Source organism: Petromyzon marinus, chromosome 21, assembly GCF_048934315.1.
Source record: "Petromyzon marinus isolate PM22_M1 ecotype Great Lakes invasive population chromosome 21, UKy_Petmar_22M1.pri1.0, whole genome shotgun sequence".
NCBI lineage: Eukaryota > Metazoa > Chordata > Hyperoartia > Petromyzontiformes > Petromyzontidae > Petromyzon > Petromyzon marinus.
The window spans coordinates 15469338-15490383 of NC_133687.1; the positions used below are offsets into that span (position 1 = coordinate 15469338).

Here is a 21046-nt window from a genome sequence, read left to right on the forward strand (position 1 = left end):
AATCCCAGTGGGATGCAAGTCAAACAACAACAACCACAAAAACTTAAATTAAGGCCATCAGTCTAACTCCGTACTACAACAAAACAAACATGTCCAAACCAAAAAACTTTTCCAAATCACCAAAAAATAAAGCCATAATTGAAACGTAACAGTGTTCAAATCGGGTCCATATTTTTTAAACACCCTGTATATAGATTTATATTATTAAAGCTGAAATGTAGTCAAAGGACGACTCGTCTAGCCAACCTTAACCGGTGCACTCAGTAATCAAAGACAAAGACCCCCCACATGCAGCCTTAGCAGACGTTTTGGGCAAGTTCTGCTAGTGAGCAGCACCAATGAAGGCCGGCACGGTACACCAGAGGGTGAGTGGCCAGCACCAAGCCCGACCGCCTTTGCCTCCCCAGTGGCGATGTTTACACACCGTACCAGGTACTCATTTGAGGCTGAGTCGACTCAGTAACCACAGTAAAAGTGACGGTCTCCCCTATCCAAACTGGGTTCTCCTCCCATCTTTGCGCGTGTGCACTGCGAGGACAGGAGGAGGAGCCCCATGTGCCCAAGACGACCCTGAGGCTTCGCTACTGTCTGTCCGGAGTCACGGTACTCTTCTGGGTGAGTCCACCCATCCAGCAGCAACAATCACATTGAACCAATCCTCATGATGCAGTAACCTAATGACCAAGTCAACTGCAATGCTCTCGAATCTCATCAGATGTCGGACGCTTATCAGCATTAAGCCTGGGTGCTGCGTGTGATGTATACAATGTGTGCGGGGCTGTGTGGTGGACAGCAAAGGGCAATGGAGCAAAATCTGTAGTTGTGCTGTCGGCATGCTGGAGAATGGGCACATGACCCCCACGACCCACACAGGTGTAGGGAGGCCGTCATCCAGCAGTGGATTCACAAAGCGGCTCTTACAAGTACATTTGTACTTGACCCAATCCCAACAGCCACACTGTCCTCCGCCATCAGGGATGGCTCTCATACTCCTGGTGAACCCCTGCATGACGATGACATGTCAGGGTATAGAACTCTGAATCATTTTATAATTACATTCCTCTGTCAATCCAATCAACTGAAATATTCACGGCTGGCCCAAGGCAATGAATGGCGCGACGTTTTGATTCTTTGTGGTTGCGCCGTTTACTGTGTTGTCATGAGCCATAACTTATCCTCAAAGCTGAAATGTAGTCAAAGGACGATTTGGGGTGCCACAGTGCCGAGATCTTAACTACCTCGCCTGATAGACAGGAGGTCGTGGGTTCGCTTCCGACCCTGAAGCCAGTTAATGTAGAGTTTGCACGTTCTCCGTCTGGTCGCATCGATTTTTCTCCGGGTCCTCCGGATTTTCCCTCCACATTTAGAATCAACATGCGTTTAGAGTATTCGACTGTTATACATTTCCACACGATCAGTCACTTCGTTGATCTGTCATTTGTGGCCTGGTCGCTTCTGAAAAAGATCTATATAGCTCAGTGGCCCTTATCTAATAAAAAAAAGTTTAGTTTTAGCCTAGCCTTGACCTGAAAGGCTTCCGGCCTTGCATTGGGCTTGTGGATTTTGGTCTCAGCCTCGTAGATCCCGGCCCTAAATCTGACTGTGGCATGCCGAGCCAGAAGCAAATAATAAAACTCTGGCATCACAAGACATCTAAAGCTGGCTTGGGGCCAAGCAGAGATGAGGGGGAGTTAATCATTAATGCCATACGTTGTGTCAGTCAATCGAACTGGGGGGGGTGCCAGCGTCATATATTAATTGCGTGTGACGTCTGCAGCATGGCTCGGGTTCTGCAGTGAAAAAAACAAACTGGCGCTTCCTGAACTATCCTGGCACAGCTCCAGTGCGGTTTGGTTGTACAGTGGAAAAAAGAGGTGCAAAGCTAGGGTCAACTTCACCCACTCCCGGATTCCTCGTGTTCCTGGCAGATGCTCCTGATCATCGCGAGCATCCTGGGCGTCATTGTGTACCGCCTCTCCATCTTCATCATCTTTGCCTCGAGTATTCCCAAGCAGGTGTCTGAAATCAAGGTGATCGGCACGTTGCTCACGCCACAAATGGCCACCTCCATCACGGCCTCCGTCCTCAACGTCATAGTCATCATAATCCTCAACAAGTGCTATGACAGGCTGGCTCTTGTCCTCACCGACCTGGGTAAGTGGCATCTTCATCGTGGTTTTCATCAGAAGTTTATTCCCTGACTAAAGCCCATTGAATAAATAAGATTCTTTTTTCAAAGGCGACTCGGCTGGCAGGCATCATCAAAGCATTCCACTATTACATATTTATACGATCAATTATATTTTTTGTAGGTTGCCTGTTATCATCGCCTGTTTAAATAGCTTGCCTTGCCATACAAGTGGAATATTTGTTTAAGGGACTGTTTCATGTCAGTATCTTGGGTTTAATCGTGCAAAGGCTTTGATGGCAGTTGCATCGCTGTGATATGCCATGAACTAACCATGTCCATTTGTATGTGCCAGTGGGAGACAACTTTTTTTAGAACAGCGCCCCCCCCCACCCCCCCCCACTAGTCTCCACACACCTCTCCACCCGCCCAACTAAACATTTTTTTACTTTAAAAGGTAAGGCCCACTGAGCTATGCAGCTCTTTTTCAGAAGCGACCTGACCACAAATGATAGCTCAACGAAGTGGCCTATTATGTGGACATTTATAGCAGCCAAATACTCTCAATGCATGATGTTGATTCTAAATGTGGAGGGAAAAAACGGAGGACTCAGAGAAGATTCCACGCGACCACGGGGAGAACATGCAAACTACAAATATACAGCAGGCATCAGGGTTGGGATTGAACCCACAAGCTGCTGTATACCAGGCGAGGGAGTTAACATTTTGCCAGCACGGCGCCCCTACTACTGTACGGCAATTAAAACTCTCAATTGGTGTGCGTGGGTTGCTCACATATATCAACCGGGCCACAGTGGAGATTCTCTCTGCTGTTAGTCCCTCCTTTGGCTTGCCACTCACTTGTTAGTCTCTACTGCTGGCCAACATCCCTTCTAACGACGCGTCCTGCTGAAGCACACTTTACTGTCGTTCAATATCAGGCATCCCTTCATGTGTTACCATTCTAGCTTAAAATAAAATACTTAACCATCTTTGGAAAGTACTCGTGAATGATTGGAAGGAGGCACCTATCTACCAGTTATTGCCCATGGGCAGTTTTCACTAAGAACCAACCATAATAGGTTAACACTTAAAATGGCAGCACCAGCTGTGGCAGGTATTTTTAAAAAGTATATAGAGTACATCATATTCCGTACAACAGCGGCATACAAAATACAAGTATTGGGATGTCCCTCTGATCCATTCTCGCCCCTACTAGACATCTGTAAAAAGAGCTTCATAGGTCATCGGATTCCTCCAGTCTAACTAAAGATTATGTTTCTGAACATCTTGGAGATTCACTCCACATCTCCTGAGCTGTTTACTGGCTATCTAAACATGTTATACTCTACAATGTTGCAAATCCTGCATATTACATCATCACTAATTTTCTCAGCCTATGTACCAGTACAAAAATAAATGTCAATGTGCATTTTGTACCCCTGTTTGGTTCACGTGTCCACGTGTGACCTTTGCCTCATGCCCACAGAGATGCCCAAGACGCAGGTAGACTTTGAGAATCGGCTGACACTCAAGAAATTCCTCTTCCAGTTCATCAACTACTACTCCGCTTGCTTCTACATCGCATTCTTCAAGGGCAAATTCATCAGCTATCCCGGGGACTATACGTACCTCGGCGTATGGAGAAACGAGGAGGTGTGTGGGTTAGTGGTGTTGGGCCACGTAGTTTCATGCTGTTTAGGTCACATTCAACCACATTTTTGGAGTGTGGCAATGTATGCCTGCGAGACATAAACTATATTGGGGCACCACGGTGGTGAGATATTTACGACCTAGTATGGTATACAGGAGGTCGTAGGTTCGATGCCAAACCTGACGCCTGTTGTATATTTGGAGTTTGCATGTCTCTCTCCCTGTGGTTGCGTGGATTTTTTTCTGAGTCCTCCGGTTTTTCCCTTCGTACCAGATTTTTGAACAAAATAAGACGATAATTAAAAATCTATTCAATATCTTTATTGCCCTTGTAATGGTTTGCCATGTTACAGTACTGTAGACGTTATGTTTATTAATTATTAATGGGCCAATATTTAGTGATAACATTTGGTTTGTGCTTTTTAGTTTTGGTGCCACTTCTTAATTTGTGTATTATTTTTTTAGTTCACTTGGTAGTAGGGTTTTCATTTGTTTGGTGTAGTGGTTGTATATGGGATTTGGTTCTTACTGTATATATATAATTAATGTACATCGTTATGGGATGCTATTAGCATGAAGGACGTGATATAAAATGAAAGCATTATTAAGATTGCTCTGAATCTACTCTACATCCCTACATCCATCTAGTGTTCCCCAGCCGGATGTCTCGTTGAACTAACTACTCAGCTCACCATCGTCATGGGCGTCAAGCAGATCTTGGGCAATTTCCAGGAAATCATCCTCCCGTGAGTAGTGCTTTCGCTTGAGCCGGGATATCTGATCGTTTAAGCGAGTGTTCTTCACTAATTTTCAGAGAGGGGGGCACTTTCGCCGATAAGACATCATCAGTGTGTGTGGGTCACGATGCATTTGAAACCATTGGGTTTGTGACAGCGCGATGACGGGGAGTGTTTTCACATTTGTGAATTTCCGGGGGCCGCACTAAAGGCCACGAGCGGCCGCCAGTGGCCCTTGGGCTTTGCAACGAAGAGCACTGGTTTAAGTAATCAATTACTCCTCTCAGAACATTGGAAATCACAATAATAATTCGAACAAAAGTTGCACATATGTTCCTCCGCATGCCACTCAATGGGAGGTGATGAGAAGGGCTTGCTGACATATTCAGGCGTGTCATGCCAGCCATAGCTTGCAGGGGTTTCCCACCTTCAGGAGGCACAATGTCTGCGTGACCGCCATTTTTAAGTTTCCTATGTACTCATTCACCAACAAAGTAGTCGATTAATTGTTTTGTCAAACAGTCAACTTAATCGACTCATCATCTCAGCTCTAGAAAAAAGAAGACAAAGATCCCCTGGGCAAGCGCTGTTCACGAGTGCCTATACATTTTCAAGTTTTCTTTGGTTCTTTCGGTAAAGTCACGTAGAATGAGAATAAAATAATAAATTGATAAAATAAAATAACACAATAATATTCTCACGACGTTTCGGCCACAACACAAGCGGCTGTCTGACAGTCTCGTCCCTTCACCTGATGAAGGCCGCTTGTGTTGTAGCCGAAACGTCGTGAGAATATTATTGTGTTATTTTATTTTATCAATTTATTATTTTATTCTCATTCTACGTGACTTTACCGAAAGAACCAAAGAAGATGAATCATTGCAGTCACGAAAGCTTTAAATCGAAATTTTCAAGTTTATTTGGTTTAACCAAATGAAAACTCAAGAGACCAGGATATAGTCTTAATTTGCAAGAGCGGCCTGGGTCAACAAAATGACAAGCAAAGGCCAGCACGGCACACGTGTGGGTGATGTGACCAGAAACACGCTTGGCCGCCTTTGTATCTCCACTGCTGATGTTTAATCACCACACCAGTTCTTTTGTAAATCAGCTGCTGGGTGAGATCCTCCCCATACCATGCCTCACCAGTCTGGTGAGTGCATAATAGGTTTTTCCCCTTTTTTCTGGCAACAAAACAAGGTGTTAAGCAGTTAAGATCTTGACTTAAAGCTTTCGTGACTGCAGGAATTCATACTCGTTGGGTCTTTCGGTAAAGTCACGTAGATCAGAAAAATAATAATACAAAATCACGATGTTTCGATCACAACACATTGGGTATCGTCCTCAGGTGAAAAATATTTTCAGGTGAAAAATATTTTTTTTCACCTGAGGACAATTGCTTGTGTTTTTCACCTGAGGACGATTGCTTGTGTTGCGATAGAAACGTCGTGATTTTTTTATTTCTATTTTTCTATCTACGTGACTTTACCGAAAGACCCAAAGAGGAGGTGTTAAGATGTTAAAACACCAAACTGAAACCTTTTACAAGGAATCATGTCTGCATTAACCACAATGCTTGTGGTCAGAATGCTAACACAAAACATACTCTGATAATATATTGGCATTGTCCTTGAAACTGATTGGTCCACTCCAGAGACAGCTTTCTTTTGAGCCTCGTCTCAAATGGTGTTAGACCACAAGTATTGTGGTTAATGCAGACATGATTCCTTGTAAAAGGTTTCAGTTTGGTGTTTTAACATCTTAACACCTGTTTTGTTTCCAGAAAAAAGGGGAAAACCTATTATCATACTTTGGTACTGGCAATGGAGGTCCTATGATATAGATTCTGCTTCTGGTTTAGATACCACTTGCCACTAATCCATGCCCAGGAGATAAAAGTCACAAAGGTTTACAGCACCAAATGAGAACCTCTGTGGTACTGCTCACAACCAGGTGATCAACTGATGTAGCGCCTTTAGAATCATGAGGGCAGCGTCCATTCCAGATGCCAGACATTGTTTAAGTGTGCTCGGGAACACGCTTGCAAATTGGCTGGCATGAGTGATGCTTCAAGTATGCCTACTGCTGCCAAGTACTGACAGGAACAGAACACTGCAGTACTACGCAGTTTTCAGCAGTAATAAATTATAGCCACTGAAAATTAATCATGAATTAGTTACTCATTTAAATGCTCAAATGGGTGTGTGTTATGTTTCGTCCCTTTGAAGACACACTCTGCTACATTTAACCCTAGTCAACAGTACTCTTTGGTTCTATCCGGTAAAGTCACGTAGGTAAAAAATAAAACAACAAAATTCACGACGTTTCGGCCACAACACAAGCGGCCTTCATCAGGTGAAGGGAGCAGACTCTCTCGAGGACAGCGCTGGAGTGAAACACAGCCACGCTCAGACCGCGACCTTGTTTCCTCGCACACAGCTTAAAGGTCGCGGTCTGAGCGTGGCTGTGTTTCACTCCAGCGCTGTCCTCGAGACAGTCTGCTCCCTTCACCTGATGAAGGCCGCTTGTGTTGTGGCCGAAACGTCGTGATTTTTGTTGTTTTATTTTTTACCTACGTGACTTTACCGAATAAAACCAAAGAGTATGGATCCTTGCAGTCACGAAAGCTTTAAACCTAGTCAACTGTCCTGACTATGTGGGTATAATGGGGTTTATCGTGCCAACAGACACTTGCTAGGCCAAGTTGCATTCAGGCAGTTCCATCGTTTTGAACTCGCAAAGCCCGTGATCGACATGGAGAGTCAGTTAAATCGCTACTGCGTAGGCTTTGAGTGGTTGTTCTCTAGATCTCCCTGATGTGGATTTCGGGCTGTACCACGTGTTATTCGGCATAACGTCGGACGTTTCATTGTACGTGCTGGGAGCTTGAAGACGCGGTAAGGAGCTATGGAACAGCTGACCGAATTTGTGCACGTATGCGTGCATTACGCGTGCCTGGGTGTGTGTGTCCTCTCTTCGCCAATCTACAGGTGGTTCATGACTTGGTGGGCCCAGCGTCGAGCTAAGCAGCGCCCACAGGATGTCTACACGCGCTGGGAGCAGGACAAGGACCTGCAACCACAGAGCAAGCTCGGGCTCTTCAACGAGTACCTTGAGATGGGTACAATGAGCTCACGGGAGCATACCTGCCGAGCCAGTGTGTTTTTTTCTCCTTAATTTCAACTGAAAGCAAAATGATTGGGTGTCATTTTTTTTAAATTAAACTTCGAGTTGGTAGAGGCAGGGATTTTGCTGCGCTGTCCACTATCCCGTATGTTGAACTTCTTTCACACGGTACGTAGCCAACCATGCTGATCTTAGGTGCGGGGGAAGGACAACAAGCTAAACACAGAGAACATAAGAACATATGCTACACTTGATCTTAGACAAAATCAGATATGGCAGGACAACTGTTGTGAAATCGCCCATTCAATCACTATCCAGGCTAAAACCTACTTTGCTTCCAAGGTCCATTTAGATTGAGTGCATTCTGAGTTATTTGGTTAAAGGCACAAATCTATGCATATACACCGAAATCGCGGGTTTTCCCCATCGTGTAATTTGACCATTCGCGCCAAATTTAGAGGTAGTTCGCTCGACTATTGACGGTTGATCGCGACATTCCTGTACAGTACGCATATTAACTCTACTGCTCGCGATGATGCAGCCGCAGATAAATACACACGGCATCTTGTCTCCATCTTGTCTCCCAAGTGGCCCATCGCGGGTCCCAGTTCACGTATATTTTTTAAATGTCAATATATTTGAAGGACTCCTTTGACTAAAATCACATTGAACCAATTAGAACATTGGTTTTGCTTTTAATCATTCCTGAATATCTCCCCCCCCCCCCCACAATTGTATCCCAGTCATCCAGTTCGGATTTGTGACGCTCTTCGTAGCATCGTTCCCTCTCTCCCCGCTGCTCGCGCTGCTCAACAATGTCATGGAGGTGCGCGTCGACGCCTGGAAGCTGGTCACGAAGACGCGGAGGCCCGTCGTGTCTCGAGCAAGCGGCATCGGGGCCTGGGAGGACATCTTGGGCGTCGTGGCCACCCTGTCCGTTCTCACCAACGTGAGTCGCACCGATCGTCCGCTCACCACTTCACTCGTTCTCTCTCTCTCCCTTTCGGTAAGCTCGTGGGTGTGACGTGGTACAGCCGCAAGGCTGTCACTTGGGGCAGTTGATGGACAGCCGCGAGGCTGTCACTTGGGGCAGTTGATGGACAGCCGCAAGGCTGTCACTTGGGGCAGTTGATGGACAGCCGCGAGGCTGTCAGTTAAGGCTGTTAAAGCTGTTATGGCGGTTCAGGCAGTTAAGGGAGTTGTTACCAATTTGGGTTCAAACATACACGATTCTCATAGTCTTCTCTTACTATTTATATATTTAATACAAATTTAAGCGACTTGGTGAATGGGTTAACGGGGGGGCCCAAGACCGATTCATATACAACCCACCAGTGATGTTAACCTTGGCTGGGTATTGAACTCGGAAACCACTGCGCTCGGAGCCCATTGCCCTAACTGATGTGCCAACGCTCCATCCGTGGCCGGGAATCAAACTTAGACATCCCGCAGTATGCTCATCACTGCGTCACTGAATCAACTGCAATGCCGGGAGAACAAACCGGCGACCTCTGGATTGTAAGTCCTTGAGTTGATCATAAACGCCGTGGCAGCATCCCCCAAAATTGTACTTGCGGTGGTGTATTAAATTACTTCGGGGTGAGTTTATGGGGAAATGGACGTTGGGAATGGGTGGTCTAGTCGTTGCAAGCTAGGTAACATCGCTGACGCTGCATGTACACGTGCAAATTCCACAGGTGTGCATCGTGGCTTTCACATCGGACATCATCCCACGCCTCGTGTACTACTATGGCTACTCGGCAGGGCATGGCACGGGTTTTCCCACCATGCGCGGGTACAATGAAAACAGCCTCTCCGTCTTCAACATCAGCGACTTCCAGGAGCAGAATATTCCCGACGAGCTGCCGCCCTGGTTCGACCTGGCGATCCACACCACCTGCAGGTGGCTGCCTCTAGGCGCCCTCCCTGACTTTGGGGGGTGCGCTCCTATTCGTCGTGACATCACTTCTGGGTGTGCTGCTCTTATGGGTGTCATGTCTGAGTTGATTAATGCCCTGAAGCGTGGTCAAACATAACCCCCACACAGCCGTGGGAAGGCCCTTATCCAGAAGCCGATTTGAGAATGAAATGTGTGCGTATATGTGCACAATTGTACCTTTTAAAAAATGTACCGCTATATACCTTGCTCAGTACAGCGGGTGCGTCCTTGCTTGTGGTTGCGTTTGTACGTGTGCAGATACAGGGATTATCGCTACCCCCCTGGTCATCCTCAGGCATACTCCCTCAACATGCAGTACTGGCACGTACTAGCGGCCAAGCTAGCCTTCGTCATTGTCACGGAGGTATGTATTTGCATACAAGACACAAAGAGTCCTTGTATAGCCTGAACAGACTGTTGGGGCAAGTGCTGTTAGCAAGCACCTAAGAAGGCCGAAACGGTACACGAGGGGGTGGGTGGCCAACGCCACGCCCGGCCGCCTTTGTCTCTCCACGTGCACATTTGCATATCCCTTAAAAGTTAAAGGTGCAGCCGTGCAATTATTTGCTCACACTGCTGCTGTTAGAATGGCCTCCATTTGAGGGAACTCAAGAGAGACCTTATGAATTGTATTTGGCTTGCTCTTCCATACTGGCCAGATGACTTGGTAAGAGGTGGGATTACCCACACTTAATCACACCGAATGCCCACCGACCTTCAGATCCACTGGTTGAGGTGTACCTATTCATACTATAAAGACAGATGGTCGAGTGACACCAATGTAAACTCTACAAGGACGAGTGACATTAGCGCGTAAACTTTAGAGAAGCATTATCTCGTAACACTAAGGTGTAGACTGCAGAAACTTACAGAACACTGGCACACAACGTGTTTTCACTACAACGCGGTTCTCCCATGAGGGGACACTTTTCGCACAACGCGGAACGTGCGCACCATCAGAACTCGTAAAGCGCGCCGTTATAACGCGGAACGTGCACCGTTATAATGTGGAACGTGCACCGTTATAACGCGGAACGTGCACCGTTATAACGTGGAACGTGCACTGTTATAACGCGGAACGTGCACTGTTATAACGCGGAACGTGCACCGTTATAACGCGGAACGTGCACCGTTATAACGCGGAACATGCACCGTTACAACGCGGAACGTGCACCGTTATAACGCGGAACGTGCACCGTTACAACGCGGAACGTGCACTGTTATAATGTGGAACGTGCACCGTTATAACCTGGAACATGCGCACCATCAGAACCCGTAAAGCGCGCCATTATAACGTGGAATGTGCACCGTTATAACGTGGAACGTGCTCCGTTATAACCTGGAACGTGCACCGTTATAACGCGGTATCTGAGTGGTCGACGAAGAACTCATTTTTGAGCTGCATGGCTGAGCGGTACAGTGACAGTACGTGGAATAATACAGTGACGCGGTGGCGTACCCTCAGCTGTTTGTCCCGCCATCTCGCTGTGCGTGCGTCATTACATTGTTTACTTGGAAATCGCCGCTTAACGCGTTTTTGTCTTCACGCGACACTTTTCACGTTTAGCGCATTTCCGGCGTAAAACGAGGACTTACCCTGTCCTGCTTCTATAAAATACGAAAGATCCTTTTTCCGCGTGACGACGACGACGTGTGCGTGCGCGCAGCACGTCGTATTCCTCACCAACTCCTTCATTGCCTACGTCATCCCGGACATGCCGTCCCACGTGCGCGCGTGCGTGCGTCGCGAGCGCTTCCTCGTGCACAAGATCTTGGAGCAGGCGGAGTTGGGGCGGCTCCGCGACTCCCTGCTCGCCGACGCGCCCGGACCCTCGACGCCGCCGCCGTCGCCCCCAGACCCACGCGTAGGGTCAGCAGACGGAGCCGGCCCCACTGCTCCGCACTCATCGGAAGGAGGACGAGGGCCGGACGGAGGACGAGTAGGGCAGAGAAGAGGAAGGCAAATGGAAAGTCCAGCTCCCCACAAAGAGATGTGAGGAAGGACGGACGACGAGAAGAAGAGGTTGACTTTATTTGCATCTGCTCACTGGAATTCCAATCTCAACAAACTGGTGTAGAGCAGGTGGTCGACCTGCTCGCCGATTTCCATGTGGACAAATACTCACAAAGGACAAGGACAACGATCCCTCGTGAAGCCTTAACACACTGTAGGAGCAAGTGCAGTTAACGAGCACCCATGAAGGCCAGCATGGCATATTGGCGATATTCACACATCGCATGAGGTACTGACTTGAGACTGAGTCCACCTAGAGGATGTCCGGGACCGGTTCAGATAATCGTAGTTGGTGGTGGCTGTGAGCGGGAATTGAACCGGGAAAACCAGGGTTCGTAGCGCAGCACGCTAACCACTACACTTCCGCTCCCCAACACGCATGCACATGTACACACGAAAATGCAGAGATACGTGGAAAAATAAACAGGCACACGAGTACTCTGCACATATGCACTGACCACATACACGCACATACACTCACAACACAGACACAAACATTCATACAGAGGCACATGCACACAGATCCATACACACAAAGACAGGCACACATGCACACATATTTACACAGACCCGACGCAGAAATGTGCGTACATTATACAGAATCCACACAAAGAGATAGCATGCACCCATAAACCATGATAAAGGTTTTTGGGTTAAATCGCGTAAGTATAAATGTGTCAAAACTATCCACCACCCGACACGGCCAATCAGTAAGGGATTTGTCAAGTAAACAAAACGCCAAATAGTTACTACTTCAGCCCACCGGTGTGTTGAAGAGTTAATCTATAACATTTACAATCTGAGTACGACGTTTCGCTGCGAATTACATCCAGCATCATCGGGCGATTTGCCAGAATATTCTGTCGTGGATTCACTCTTCAACACACCGGTGGGCTGAAGTAGTAACTATTTGGCGTTTTGTTAACGTGACAAATCCCTTACTGATTGGCCGTGTCGGGTGGTGGAGGGTTTCGACATGATCTAACCCACAAATCTTTATTATGCTGTTAGGGGTTGGTTGTGGCCAGAACTATCAAATACACCCCCACATTAACCTGACCCTTGTTCCCCTGACGGTGGTCATCCTGACCAGATAACACCAAGTATAAAAACAAGGTTGAGTTTTCATGAAGTCTCTTGTCATATGCGTGTGAGTGTTCATTGAGGTGTGTGAATGTTGTGCTTGTGTACGTCCGTGCGTTGTTAAAAGCTTGGCACTTGTTGAGCCAAAAGCCTCTGTGCATAAACTTGCATACTATTTATATATGTTTATTATCACTATTCTTGGGAAATAATATATGCATCATTGTCACTGTTTCTATTAGCGAACTAGTATTTGAGAGTTCCATTGTGTTATTGTGAAAGATCTGAGCCCCTTTATACTGTGAGCACATCAAGCCTTCTCTCTTGTCTCTGCACTGGCTACCAGTTCAGTATCGAGTTGAACTAATAAGCTCCTGCTGACTTACAACCCGCTCAATGGGTTAGCGGCCCCACAATATTTGCAGGAACTGATCCATCGTTATACTACAATCAGGTCCCTTCTTCTAAAGACTCCAAGATCAAGGTTCTGTTCCTGCAGGGGTAATCAGGATATACTATGGGACAACGCTTTGCCTTTGGTAATGAGACAATCGGAGTCATTGCCTTTGATTCCCGAGTTCTGACCGCTGACCCTGGTTCTGTTTATTTCCTGCTTTCCCTACATGACGCTTTGGAGTCTACGGATGAAATGCAACTTACAAATGTAAATAAGCTTTGTTCTTATTTGTATTAAGCAGGGAAAGTTTCATGCAGGTAGAAAAAGGAGAGGTAGAAAGGGGTGAACGTGGATTCGAGAACACACGCAGGTTAAATACAGCACATTGACTTGACATGAAGAGTAAGTGGGCTCAGGCAGGGCACGTTACCAGTAAGGCTATATAGTAACAACGGAATGGCAGACAAAGGAGAAGACAGATTTAAGGGTGCAGGTCATGAGTGCAATGACCCAGCAGTTGAGCTGGAAACGATTACCCCGAGAGGGCGACAGATCAAAGACAAAAATGCCCCGTATAGCCTTACACAGACTTTTGGGGGAAAGTGCTGTTAGAGAGCACCTATGAAAACCGGCACGGCACATCGAGGGGGTCGGGGGCCAGTACCACGCCCGGCCACCTTTTTCTCCCCAGTGGCGATGTTAACTACACAGCACCACACCAGGGACTCATTTGAGGCTGGGGCGACGCATCGTAGGTCGTACAACCCACATTTACGGCCTCACAGTACTCTCTATCTCTCTCTCGCTGTTGTTTAATGAGTCACCACACCTACGCACTCCAGCACCAACAGCCGATCCACATCCACCCCCCTCGTTCACATAGCGACGGCTGTTCTCTCGGCGCATGACCTTACCCTGGCCATACATCACAGGTGAGGAACACCGACACAGTGACATTGAGTAATATATATTTTTTACAAGTAAGATTTTAAAAAGTGGATGGTGGCTCCGAGAGGTTAGACTGATGAGCTGGCATTGCTGAGATCCTGGGTTTGAATCAAGGCATGATGCCTGTAATTACGGGTTCTCAAGTAAATTGTAGTGATATTCTTAGCTCTTTCGGTAAAGTCACGTTGAAGGGAAACAATAAAATACATATAAAACAATATGTTATTATTTTATTGTTTCCCTTCAACGTGACTTTTCCGAAAGAGCTAAGAATATGAATTACTGCAGTCACGAAAGCTTTAAATCAAAATAATAGTGAGTTGATTATCTCAGCTCTGTCACCGATGACTGCGCCAAAAACACCCCGTTGTAAATTTGGTTAGGTGGGCCAAAATTAAGATTTGATAAATATCGAGTTGATCGTCATGCGAGGAACACTACTGTCATGTGCGGAGAACGTGGGCCAGTGCTGCTCCATACTAGTGTGAACTCGAGGTCACCTGGAGGGATCTCGGAGGGAGTTTGGCGCGGTGGGTCGCACTGCCGCGTGAGTGATCCGAATGGACACCAATATCACTCTCAGGATAAACATTGAGAAAAGTAGAAAATAACACCATGAGTCAAATGAGCTACTGATTGAAATCGTACAGATGCAACATAATTAAAAGTGCCGTTATACTGCTAAGATCTACATGTGCAACTCGTTTCTGTTTACACTGCGGGATGAGGGCCTGCCGGCACTGATTTGACCATTCTTCGCCATGCTGGTCAGTGTGAGTTGAAGGCGGGCAGCATATACATGTTAGTTTAGAAATACCGTGCAACAATCTATGTATCTGAATGTATGCTGCTTACAGCGTAGCACGCGCAGCCTCTAGCACCAGCTTCATGCACGGTAGTTCCCCATCCAAGCGCTATCCAGGCTCTAACCTGCTTAGCTTCGGAGATCTGATGAGATCAGCCATATTTCTTTTTATATGGTTATAGGCACAAAAGCGAATAGAGTCTGTTAAGTACAATAAGACAACACATGGTGAGGTTCATTTTTATTATTTAATCATCCAGGAAAGCCTCACTGAGCCTAAATACCCTTTTGTAGGAGGGTCCTGCCTGGCTTAAATAATTAAATGTTTTGACAACTTTATATTTTGTAGAAAACCACTTGGCTCAACCAACTCTTCAAATTCCAGTAGTCAGTGGATGGATGTTGGGGGATGACAACTCCAAGTCCGTCTACCACGGATCTAGCACCAATTAAGATCAAATATCTCACACAATTGTACTGTGTGGATAGTCGTAATAATTGTTCTTGTCCATCAGCTGGTCTCCCATGTACTGAACAACGTGCACGTCTAGATGTTGTGGAATGTAAAAGGACCACCAAACCAGAGGACGACGACGGTGATGATGACAATGTCGATTCTAACTACAGTGAGGGAAAAAAGTATTTGATCCCCTGCTGATTTTGTACGTTTGCCCACTGACAAAGAAATGATCAGTCTATAAATTTAATGGTAGGTTTATTTGAACAGTGAGAGACAGAATAACAAAAAAATCCAGAAAAACGCATGTCAAAAATGTTATAAATTGAGTTGCATTTTAATGAGGGAAATAAGTATTTGACCCCCTCTCAATCAGAAAGATTTCTGGCTCCCAGGTGTCTTTTATACAGATAACGAGCTGAGATTAGGAGCACACTCTTAAAGGGAGTGCTCCTAATCTCAGCTTGTTACCTGTATAAAAGACACCTGTCCACAGAAACAATCAATCAATCAATCAGATTCCAAACTCTCCACCATGGCCCAGACCAAAGAGCTCTCCAAGGATGTCAGGGACAAGATTGTAGACCTACACAAGGCTGGAATGGGCTATAAGACCATTGCCAAGCAGCTTGGTGAGAAGGTGACAACAGTTGGTGCGAATATTCGCAAATGGAAGAAACACAAAAGAACTGTCAATCTCCCTCGGCCTGGGGCTCCATGCAAGATCTCACCTCGTGGAGTTGCAATGATCATGAGAATGGTGAGGAATCAGCCCAGAACTACACGGGAGGATCTTATCAATGATTTCAAGGCAGCTGGAACGATAGTCACCAAGAAAACAATTGGTAACACACTACACCGTGAAGGACTGAAATCCTGCAGCGCCCGCAAGGTCCCCCTGCTCAAGAAAGCACATATACATGCCCGTCTGAAGTTTGCAAATTAACATCTGAATGATTCAGTGAACAACTGGGTGAAAGTGTTGTGGTTAGATGAGACCAAAATGGAGCTCTTTGGCATCAAATCAACTCGCCGTGTTTGGAGGAGGAGGAATGCTGCCTATGACCCCAAGAACACCATCCCCACCGCCAAACATGGAGGTGGAAACATTATGCTTTGGGGGTGTTTTACTGCTAAGGGGACAAGACAACTTCACCGCATCAAAGGGACGATGGACAGGGCCATGTACCGTCAAATCTTGGGTGAGAACCTCCTTCCCTCAGCTAGGGCATTGAAAATGAGTCGTGGATGGGTATTCCAGCATGACAATGACCCAAAACACACGGCCAAGGCAACAAAGGAGTGGCTCAAGAAGAAGCACATTAAGGTACTGGAGTGGCCTAGCCAGTCTCCAGACCTTAATCCCATAGAAAATCTGTGGAGGGAGCTGAAGGTTCGAGTTTCCAAACGTCAGCCTAGAAACCTTAATAACTTGGAGAAGTTCTGCAAAGAGGAGTGGGACAAAATCCCTCCTGAGATGTGTGCAAACCTGGTGGCCAACTACAAGAAACGTCTGACCTCTGTGATTGCCAACAAGGGTTTTGCCACCAAGTACAAAGTCATGTTTTACAGAGGGGTCAAATACTTATTTCCCTCATTCAAATGCAAATCAATTTATAACATTTTTGACATGCGTTTTTCTGGATTTTGTTGTTGTTATTCTGTCTCTCACTGTTCAAAGAAACCTACCATTAAAATTATAGACTGATCATTTCTTTGTCAGTGGGCAAACGTACAAAATCAGCAGGGGATCAAATACTTTTTTCCCTCACTGTAAATACGCAGAAAAATACACGTGCTTATACAATTCATCCTGTTTGTAGATGGAACATGAATATTCAAACTTACACATGCTGCACTTTCCTCGAGTAATGACGGTCAGATCTCTAGAGCTACTGCTGTTCGAAGTGAAACATTATGAAACTGCAAAACATCGACAAGATTTACACAGTTTACCACAAATACAGACACTGATGTCTCTCACATTGTACAATTTGAATTCCTGACCCCAGAATTTGTACTAATGCATACATTGCTTTCCGTTGTCTAAAATATTCATCCTCATATTGTCACTTTATTGACATGCGTATTCATGTTAAAATACATTTTGCATGCAAAGAGTAGAACAATAACGCTGAAGTTCAAACCTATACGGACCGAAACTGTTGATGTTTATGTTATGTATCGTACGTTTGAAACTGTTTAAGAAACACAATCTTGTTTTAATTGCAACGTTAATGCAAATTTGACAAAAAATACTTTCGAATATTGCAAAAAAAATTCACGTTGTTACAAATTTCATTCGAAAACGAAAGCTCCAAAATATTTGAAATGGCAATACTTGGATTTCTGATTCCTCGAATTAGTACCATTAGATACTTTATTCAGCTACCTTCAGTGAAATTGAATATTGCTGTTTCTGTCTTTCCTTAGAGCCCAAGCTTATAGAGCATTTGAAATGTTTTGTTACCATGATAACTATGCCGTTCAAACGTAAAAGTGACATTGATAAGGGGGGATGGCCGGTGGTCGATACTAACGACGGAATCGCAGCCAAAGGAGGGAAACGGCTGTATGTGCAGAAGCTATAGATTGTCGAGAGGGCCTTCACCCAACAGTGGATAGATTATGGCTGCTGACGCTTAAATCGGCCTGAGAGGCTCACGTTCGACTATTACCTTACATTGCTTGATAATTTAATTAAGTGGATTATGCACGTGCTCGTTTCAGTGAGCTCACGATGAGCAGATCCACCCATAATGCAGTGTGTAAGAACATTTTATGTTACTTTTAATAATAAAAATTACTATATTTATTCGGAGTACTGTTTGATAAGTATTGATGGGTTTGTCTGTTAATCAATAGTTACTAATAGGTAACTATTGATGTGCTTATTCTTGGTTCTTTCAGTAAAGTTACGTAGAAGGGAAACAATAAAATAATAAAAAAGACCAATTCCTCGACCACATCAATTCCATACACCCAGCCATCAGATTTACCATGGAAGTCGAAAAAGATGGCAAGCTACCTTTTTTGGATGTCCTAATAAAAAAGAGACCTGATGGTTCAATGAGCCACTCTGTCTACAGGAAAGCTACCCATACGGATGCTTACCTGAAACCGGATTCCCACCACCATCCATCCCAGAAGAATTCCCTCATCAAGACTCTGCACCATAGAGCCCAATGCATATCCGACCAGGAACACATAGCCAGTGAACTCAAGCACGTACACCAAGCTCTTAAGGCTAATGGTTACTCCGACTACACAATCCGCACAGCTATCACTCAAACCATGAAGAAGGACCCTCTTGAGGAGCCTTTCAAAACCATCACTTTACCCTACATTGCGGGGATCACAAAAAAGATCTCCAAAATCTTGAATAAACACAAGATCCAGGTCCGATTCAACACATTACATAAAATCCGTGATCTGGTTCCGTCTGTAAAATATGTGATTCCGGACACACAGTATCCTGGCGTCTACAAACTAAGTTGCCTCTGTGGTAGTAGTTACATTGGAGAAACCAAACGACATGTCTCAGACCGCATTCGTGAACACAAAGCAGACCTAAAACACGGTAGGACCAACACCTCGGCCGTGGCAGATCACTGTTATAATTCAGTAGGCTCACATGACATTGACTTCTCCAAGACAGAGGTTCTTTGCAAGCCATCTGGCTACCATGAGAGATTCGTTCATGAGGATATTCACATATACAAACACAGAGACAATTTCAACCAAGAAGATGGATTCTGGCTTAGCAATCATTGGAAGGATTTGATAAACCATTTCGGGTCTTAATTGATTGTTCACGCCTGTGGTGGCTTTCAGACCGCATCCATTATTTTCGTCTCCCCCCTCCTCTTTTCCGAACAAAGATGGACTCGTCCATCTGAATAACTGGCAAATCGTTCTCCGTGGTGATAACGTTAAAAAAACCCGCCACTTTTTCAAATGTTCTTGTTGTGGTTTTCACACCTGATGATGATTGCTTGTGTTGCAGTCGAAACGTCGTGATAATTTTATTGTTTTATATTTTAATTATTTTATTGTTTCCCTTCTATGTAACTTTACCGAAAGAACCAAGAATATGAATCCCTGCAGTCACGAAAGCTTTAAATACAAATTTATTGATGTGCTTGTTTAAAAAAACTGTTCAGGACTTTTTTTAATGAATTAAAATCCCAACTGTTGTTTTTGTTTCCACTCAAGTCTACGGTGGTATTTACGAATGTGTTTGGTCGGTCACACATTAGCACCACACATCTGAGCTCGAAACCAACAATTAACAAACAGATATTATATACAGGGCTGACCTGATAACTCACCAATGCCATGCCTGTGTCTGATCTCCTCTCACTGGCACGTTGATGTCGGGTGCCAGTTCCGAAGGATATAAATATATAGACACGTGGCAATGATGTTTGCAGTAGTGACGGATATGATATCGTGAGCTTGCCGGTGTTCGGTGCGAAGAATTCACGCGACCCGGGCCGTGGTGAAATGAAGTCGCGGTTCACGTTCGCCGCCAGCGTGCCGTGCTGTGTGTTCACCCCACACCTCTACTGGAGGAAGTTCACCATCGGGGAAATTGGTTGAGGTTAATTGTTTTTACTGATTGAACATGGATCGGCTTAAAACTATTTTTAAAATGCTTTTAGACACTGTTTTGCCCGCATCATCGGTGAACTCGCTACTCGTTACTCGTGATGCACAGGGGTTTTTTCACATAAACTCGACACCTCCGATTAACACGGTAAGCTACGTATGGTGCGAAATAAGTTCAACATCCATCCATACAACACTTTGGTCACAATCACTGCCTTTAAAAAATAAAAACAAGAGTTTATCCAGTAATGGGCGACTGGAGTTGGGTAGGGGAGGGGAAGGAGTCCCAGAACGAGTTCAGATATTTTTCGCCATTGATACGAGACTTGCGTTAACCACTGCGCCACCGCTCCTACACTCCAATAACATACACACATATTAAGTACATATAACTCTTAATTCCCACACATGGCATTGTTATGGGCTGCTTCTGCCGTATAATGTCTTTACGACGCCTCTCGTGGTTTATTTATTTTTATTCTTTATGGCCAGAGCTGTTAAAGGCTCGGCTTGGCCGGGTCTCTTTACAAGTCGGAGGGCAGCAACGGACGCGCCGGTGAGGCCGAGCGCGCGGAGCGAGGCTTGGGATTGGTGGCGGCACTCATCGCGGCTTTAAAGATCCCACGGTAATCATATAGAGCCGTTCTCGACTAAAGCCACTATCATACAGACTCCCCCTGTGGATCATCAACATTGTCATTATTGACCATCATCACAATCATTATTAGCTCATTGCTCATCGGTACTGTTATATTTCGTGATTGATATATTTTAACGCGTTTGTGTGACTATACAGCAGTTAGATTATATCTTTCAGAATTGTTCGATGTTTTATTTATGTAGAGTTATGTTTGTAGTTTAAATATACCGTGCCTCATTAACGTAGTTCAATTGTGTGTCAATGAGTTAATTCAGTTGGTAAACCAAGTGTGTTAATCGAGACTACACAAATAACGTTTTGATGGGATGTTGTGTTTGTTGTTTGCAAGCACACTGGGCTCTGAGCCTGGCTCCTGATTTGGATTCCCAGCCACGTCTATAACATCAGCTGCAAGTGATTATCTAAACTCGTCCTAACTCCCTTCAACCAACCAACTCGCACTGACCAGGTGAATTATGCAATTTTTATTTTGTTGAGCGCAGACGAA

General features: G+C 45.3%; 1 protein-coding gene across 2 annotated transcripts in view; it reads left to right on the plus strand.

Moving 5' to 3' along the window:
* Nucleotides 1–21007, plus strand: part of LOC116944546 (anoctamin-5-like) — a 36984-nt gene extending 15977 nt beyond the window's left edge. Inside the window, exons 13-22 of one of the 2 annotated variants that reach the window (XR_012942465.1) lie at nt 541–615; nt 1929–2154; nt 3618–3784; nt 4430–4527; nt 7509–7639; nt 8388–8593; nt 9342–9547; nt 9842–9947; nt 20391–20524; nt 20888–21007. Coding sequence is in view for 1 of the 2 variants with exons in the window: in XM_032958228.2 (XP_032814119.1) it covers nt 541–615; nt 1929–2154; nt 3618–3784; nt 4430–4527; nt 7509–7639; nt 8388–8593; nt 9342–9547; nt 9842–9947; nt 11251–11580 (1545 nt within the window). In the remaining variant the exon portion in view is untranslated. Of the gene's footprint in view, nt 1–540; nt 616–1928; nt 2155–3617; nt 3785–4429; nt 4528–7508; nt 7640–8387; nt 8594–9341; nt 9548–9841; nt 9948–11250; nt 12724–20390; nt 20525–20887 lie in introns of those variants that run through there. The other variant, XM_032958228.2, reaches the window with a different exon arrangement.
* The last annotated feature ends 39 nt before the right edge of the window (nt 21008–21046 follow it).